Source organism: Mya arenaria, chromosome 12 (assembly GCF_026914265.1).
Source record: "Mya arenaria isolate MELC-2E11 chromosome 12, ASM2691426v1".
Lineage (NCBI taxonomy): Eukaryota > Metazoa > Mollusca > Bivalvia > Myida > Myidae > Mya > Mya arenaria.
The window spans coordinates 54259254-54266753 of record NC_069133.1 but is presented as its reverse complement, the minus strand read 5'-3'; the positions used below and the strand labels follow the sequence as shown (position 1 = coordinate 54266753).

At 40.7% G+C, this 7500-nt stretch overlaps 1 protein-coding gene across 1 annotated transcript in view; it reads left to right on the top strand.

Moving 5' to 3' along the window:
* Positions 1-7500, top strand: part of LOC128212077 (glutaminase kidney isoform, mitochondrial-like) — a 15829-nt gene that overhangs the window by 6761 nt on the left and 1568 nt on the right. Inside the window, exons 7-12 of the mRNA XM_052917325.1 lie at positions 537-628; positions 4615-4673; positions 4956-5022; positions 5187-5237; positions 5932-6108; positions 6722-6853. Of these exons, the coding sequence (XP_052773285.1) occupies positions 537-628; positions 4615-4673; positions 4956-5022; positions 5187-5237; positions 5932-6108; positions 6722-6853 (578 nt within the window). The remainder of the gene's footprint in view (positions 1-536; positions 629-4614; positions 4674-4955; positions 5023-5186; positions 5238-5931; positions 6109-6721; positions 6854-7500) is intronic.

Here is a 7500-nt window from a genome sequence, read left to right as displayed (position 1 = left end):
GATTAATATACGTAATGACACGTGAGCTGAGCCTAATACATACGACAACTAGAATATAACGATCAATGCAATACAATACAATACAATACAATACAATACAATACAATACAATACAATACAATACAATACAATACAATACAATACAATACAATACAATACAATACAATGCAATGCAATGCAACGCAACGCAACGCAACACATTACTATACAATACAATACAATACAATACAATGCAATGCAATGCAATGCAACGCAACGCAACGCAACGCAACGCAACGCAACGCAACGCAACGCAACGCAACACACTACAATACAATACAATGCAATGCAGTACAGTACAGTACAGTACAGTACAGTACAGTACAGTACAGTACAGTACAGTACAGTACAGTACAGTACAGTACAGTACAGTACAGTGCAGTGTAGTGCAATATAATGCAATGCAATAAAATGCAATATTTTTGAAACTGCAAGTGATCAGCAACTATGTGTCTGAATGATTTTATTTTCCGTATAACAAATACAGCACTTTGCAGATAAGCCCCACAACCCGATGATCAACGCGGGAGCCATAGTAACGTCCTCGCTGCTCCAGAAGGGCAATGTCATCGCAGACAGATTTGACTATGTAAGGTTATGCATACAAATATAATTTGCTGCATTTTCTTTTAAGTGTATTTCTAAATAATTTCGACTGCAGTAGTTCAGACAATGCTTGCACTACAGGTACTGTGTGTGTGTTTTTGACAATGGCCTAGCTAAGTAACATTCACCGAGCACAATTCCATTAAAACGCACACGTAAGGAGCCATTTTGAATAACATAAACCCATGTGTTTCATCATTTCATATTGTTGATAATATAGTGTTTTGTGTGGATCATTTAGTGGACGCCAATGGCCCGTAATGATGTTTTAGTATACCCCTCATGATAAGCCCTGTAGGCGTTAAGGTTTGGTAGGAGAATAGCTGCATTTTCTTTTTAGCAACAAAACCCGGACGAACCCGACTTACGCTATTGTCATAAGGTAAGGCAAATAGAGGTTGATGGTTTGTTTCAGTGTAAAATTGCAAAATATTTCACCGAGATATTACCAAAATCTTTATTTTAATGAGTGACGTAGCCACGAGTGAACTGTTTACTTTTGGTGTTCATCAGGTAAAATATATTGGGATTCTACACTGAAAAAGACCATATTTATATATGCCTAAGATAATGTTAAATTACAGTTCATTGTAGTATTCAGAAAAGCGCACCGATGTTGTACGAACGTAATGTGATTTTAGAAATGACGTCGTTTAAATCGCGTCCCAGTCCTGTGCGCGATGACGTTTAATGACTGTGTAAGTGATAGCGGGCTCAACTCTCAAAACAGTGAAAAATATATAAAACACTTCTTTTAGTGTTATAATTTCTATATTCCACCGGAAAGCACATAAAGCACATAAAAAGGCCTAGCTGAATAGGTTCAGCTTTTGATTATTTGCGGATACGTTAGTTAGTACATCTAACAAATGCGATTGAACATGACTAATCCCTGTTCTTCAGTGTATTATTGAGTAAAAACTCGAGCAAAATCGTCTTTTTTAAATACAACAACCAAAACTCTATTAAATATCTTAAAAAAATAGATCGCGAAACAATCAACTATTAGAATTTTAAAAAACCACCCAAAACTGTAGTAAATATCTTAAGATATAGATCGCGAAACAATTAGATATCAGAATTTTAGACAAAGAAACATTCTGACATTGACAGCCATCATGTCTGATAAGGATTTGTATCCATGCAAATCTACGTTGATATCTTTAGTTGATATCATTATTATGCCCCCCTTCGAAGAAGAGGGGTATATTGCTTTGCACAGGCATGTCGGTATGTCGGTCGGTCGGTCGGTCCGTCGGTAGACCAAAGCTTGTCCGAGTGATAACTCAACAATTCCTGGACGTATGGTCATCAAACTTCACATGAAGGTTGGGCCTGACCAGTAGATGAAATCTATTGATTTTGGGGGTCATCAGATCAAAGGTCAAGGTCACAGTGACCTTTAATGTTAAAATAATTTTAAAGCTTGTCCGAGTGATAACTCGACAATGCCTGCACCCATGGCCCTCAAACTTGACATGGAAATTGGGCCTGAGCAGTAGATGACCCCTATTGTTTTTGGGGGTCATCAGGCCGAAGGTCAAGGTCACAGTGACCTTGAATGATAAAAGGTTGTCCGAGTGATAACGTGACAATGCCTGCACCCATGGCCCTCAAACTTGACTTGGAGGTTGGGCCTGACCAGTAGCTGACCCCTATTGTTTTTGGGGCTCATCGGGTCAAAGGTCAAGTTCACAGTGGCCTTGAATGGTAAAAGGTTGTCCGAGTGATAACTCAACAATGCCTGCACCCATGGCCCGCATCATTGAATTGGAGGTAGGCCTGACCAGTAGATGACCCCTATTGTTTTTGGGGGTCATCGGGCCAAAGGTCAAGGTCACAGTGACCTTGTATGGTAAAAGGTTGTCCGAGTGATAACTCAACAATGCCTGCACCCATGGCCCGCATAATTGAATTGGAGGTTGGGCCTGACCAGTAGCTGACCCCTTTTGTTTTTGGGGGTCATCGGGCCAAAGGTCAAGGTCACAGTGACCTTGAATGGTAAAAGGTTGTCCGAGTGATAACTCGACAATGCCTGCACCCATGGCCCTCATAATTGAATTGGAGGTTGGGCCTGACCATTAGAAGACCTTATTGTTTTTGGGGGTCATCGGGCCAAAGGTCAAGGTCACAGTCACCTTAAATGGTTAGAGGTTTTCCGTGTGATAACTTGACAATGCCTGCACCCATGGCCCCCAAACTTGACTTGGAGATTGGGCCTGACAAGTACATGACCCCTATTGTTTTTTGGGGTCATCTGGCCAAAGGTCAAGGTCGCATGTACCTTGAATGGTTAGAGGTTTTCCGTGTGATAACTTGACAATGCCTGCACCCATGGCCCTCAAACTTGACTTGGAGATTGGGCCTGTCCAGTACATGACCCCTATTGTTTTTTGGGGTCATCTGGCCAAAGGTCACGGTCACAGTCACCTTGAATGGTTTGAGGTTTTCCGTGTGATAACTTGACAATGCCTGCACCCATGGCCCTCAAACTTGACTTGGAGATTGGGCCTGTCCAGTACATGACCCCTTATGTTTTGGGGGGTCATCAGGCCAAAGGTCAAGGTCACAGTGAACTTGAATGGTAAAAGGTTGTCCAAGTGATAACTTGACAATGCCTGCACCCATGGCCCTCAAACTTGACTTGGAGGTTGGGCCTGACCAGTAGATGACCCATAATGTTTTTTGGGGTCATTGGACCAAAGGCCAAGGTCACATGTACCTTGAATGGTAAAAGGTTGTCCGAGTGATAACTCGACAATGCCTGCACCCATGGGTCTCAAACTTGACTTGGAGAATTGGCCTGACCAGGAGATAACCCCTATGGTTTTTGGGGGTCATCTGGCCAAAGGTCAAGGTCACAGTGACCTGGAATGGTAAAAGGTTGTCAGAGTGATAACTCGACAATGCCTGCACCCATGTCCCTCAAACTTGACTTGGAGGTTGGGCCTGGCCAGAAGATGGTCCCTATTGATTTTAGGGGTCATTGGGCCAAAGGTCAAGGTCACAGTGACCTGGAATAGTAAAAGGTTATCCGAGTGATAACTCGACAATGCCTGCACCCATGGCCCTCAAACTTGACTTGGAGGTTGGGCCTGGCCAGAAGATGGTCCCTATTGATTTTAGGGGTCATTGGGCCAAAGGTCAAGGTCACAGTGACCTGGAATAGTAAAAGGTTATCCGAGTGATAGCTCGACAATGCCTGCACCCATGGCCCTCAAACTTGACTTGGAGGTTGGGCCTGGCCAGAAGATGGTCCCTATTGATTTTACGGTCATTGGGCCAAACGTCAAGGTCACAGTGACCTTGAATGATAAAAGGTTGTCTGAGTGATAACTTGACAGTGCCTGCACCCATGGCCCTCAAACTTGACATTTAGGTTTCTGGTGACCAGCTGATGACTCTGGATTTTGATTTAATAGAGTCAAAGGTCATGGTCATAACACACTCTATCCTCACACTTTAATGGTCATAATCTTAAAACTGCCTTAACGGCAACAAATCAGCTGTCATTTCGGTCCATGCATATTTCATTCAATTGTCCATATAATCCTGACAACATGGCGCTCAGGGGGGGGGGGGGGGGGGGCATAATGTTTGACAAACATCTCTTGTTTCTTAAGTTTATACAACCTCCTGATTCGAGTGTTGTCAAAGAATTAGGTAAAAGGGCTTTGCTTTCATAATTACATTCACCAGCGGTTTCAGTGCTTCGATAATTAAAACACAACCTTGTAATTAAATAAATCATGATGACATATTTTCTTTTTCTGTAAAGTTTGAGTGGGATCATACAGATATCTTTAAGAAATACATATTTCACCCTCTCTCTATTCTATAAAGAATGACTTAGAATTCAAAGATATTTAATAAAATAGAGCATATTTCGCTTGAAAATCAAAGCACTGAAGGGCGGGAGTGTTCACCTCCTAATCAACTAGCGAGAACCCCATTTCTTTCTTTTACTAGGCGATCGCAGAACTGAAGAGACTAGCCGGACAGGAACACATCTCCTTCAACAACTCTGTGTGAGTTCTGATTCCTTAAAGACACTTTCTGCTGTCAACTTATTTTCGTTTGACTTCAAATAATCTATCTGACTTGCATGGACGTTTATGCAAAATGAAGTGTGATGGAAATGTAACCGTTGCAAATGCATGTTAGACGTTAGATTAATAAAAAAAACTTGCTAGTGATGTTTATTCAGAACTTTGCGTGGTTGTTGAAAACTAAGTTATTGATACAAATACACTTACTCCACTTATTAAAAGGTCAATCAGTTAAAAAAAATAAGTGTGCTTTTATTTCAGCTACCTGTCAGAGCGGGCAACGGCGGACCGAAACTTTGCCCTCGGTTACTACATGCGAGAAAATAAGGTAAGAACATCGAATTAAACTAACATGAAATCAAATTATATCATTCTGATACTCAATACACTGCTTATTCAATGATGATTAAAATACAGATTAAAAAGGTAGTCTTATTTCACATTTTTCAATGTTACTTTATGGCTTTTCATAAATATCATATCCATTTTCAGTGTTTCCCTCCTGAAGCTGACCTGGTTGAAACTCTGGAGTTTTACTTTCAAGTAGGATTTTTAATTTTGATTATTGCACAAAACGCTGAACACACATGCTCGTGAAGTTTGACTTCGACGAAATATTTTAACCACATATTTTCCGTATACATCAAGTACAATACATTGATATGTTATATTTTGACAGCTCATTCTTTTCCTCGGCGTTGTTCCATCTTGGTGGCATTGTGGTGGTCATGAGAGAGATCGAAACTGGAAATTTTGGTTCCTTAAATAGATTTAAAGTTATACTCGTATTTAAAAACAATCAATACACATGTTTAACAAGCATACATTTTGGGTGATAAAGTTTTAACTACTTACTAAATAGCATTTATTGAACCTATTAATTACTGAAAACAAGATTGTAACTGTGTGTTTAATAGCTGAACACGTGCAGATATTAAAATACTAGGCGGTCCTGAAATATTCACAGTGATAAACTATCATCTCATAAGGTTGAAATATCGTATATTCTGCACCTTTCTTTCAAATTCAACACGGTATCTTCATGAGAACCATTGTTTTGATATGTATCCATTCTTTTCGGTAAATTAAAACAATTGCATTAATTATGGTACTCGTATTTGGAAGTAAGAGTGCATCTTAAAAGGTGTACAATTGGTCCCAATTGCATCGTAATATAGTACCCTTCTTCTGGGAAAGGCTTAATCAAACTTATTTCCGCCTCCTTTATCACAAACAGCTATGCTCGATCGAGACGACGGCGCAGTCGGGAGCCGTGATCGCGGCCACGCTGGCGAACGGCGGCATCTGCCCGACGACCGGCGACAAGGTGCTCACTTCCGACGCCGTGCGGAACACACTGTCTCTCATGCACTCCTGTGGAATGTACGACTACTCTGGACAGTTCGCTTTCAATGTCAGTAAATAAAGTTTCTATTAGATCTTAAGCGCAATTATTTCAAGAAGTTTATATAATTTAGCCGATACTCATTAAAACTATTTATGCCAAAATAAAAATAGTAAACTGTAGCAAATTGTATAAAACTTAGATAAGTTGTCCACAAGTTATCTTTTGGCCAGTTTGCAGATTGAAAAGATTCGATTGGTTAATAGTAAACATTGGATAAAAAGTAACCAATCAATAAACAGTTTGGCTAACTTTGACCAAACCAATGAAAAAACAGTTTTATTCAAGTTTTGTTTATAAAATATTTGTCTTTATTGAACACTAATGCCAATTGATATACAGTTACTGACGTAAACAGCGGTCTTGAATAATATATACCTTATATTCTGAAGTGCTGTTATTTAAAATTTCTGCATAGTTTACAAATTGGTATGTTTATTCTATCATGTCGGACAGCTCGTTATAAAATCTTCCAATCACACTTTTATAATCATTTAAAAAACATCTCATACAATGTAATGTTCATGTCTTGCTTTGTACTTCGATCGGCTGCACGTTAGTTGTGACTGTTTGTCTAAGCTTCCATCTGATAATAATGTATATGCATTCTGTCTGTTTTCAGGTTGGGTTGCCGGCGAAGTCAGGTGTGGCGGGCGGGGTGATGCTGGTCATCCCAAACCTGATGGGCATCTTCACGTGGTCACCGCCCCTTGACCAATGGGGAAACAGCTCCCGAGGCGTACAGTTCTGTGAGGTATTAGACACCTAATAATATATTGATGACCACTCATATATCATTGAACTGACCCTATACCAGGTGGTCACCCAAAACTTCACATGTGGAGAAACAGGTCTAGGGGTCTATGTGAATGGCGAAAAAAATCGTTTTAACAGTATATAGTGGTGCAGTTCGGGAAGACCTAACAACTTATTTATAATCAACAGTATACGGCGTAAATGGCCTTCACCAGATGCTCACAACCCCTTGAGCAATGGCGTTAAACCCGGCCCCAGAGGATAATAGCACGGAGAGGTCTTTGACACCTTTATTAAAGAATCATGCCTTTTATTAATGTACTGTGAGGTATCCGTGGTCTAATGGTCAAACAGTTGGCTATCAACCCGGGGGTCGCAAGGTCGATCCCCGCCTTACCACTTAAAGTACCTACCGTCTTCCGGGAGGGACGTTCAATGTGGGTCCCGTGTGACAGAGTTATACTCTGGCGCACGTAAAAGAACCACCACCAGCGCTTTAACCTGGTTAACATTATGTCTGTGCGTTTCTAGTACACCCACAATCTTACACACAAAGCTTTCACCGGGGCCGACGCCCATAAATAATCCGGTGGCGTCATTAAATAGAAGTTCAACCCGGCCCCTTAATGCACGACAGTGAAATGG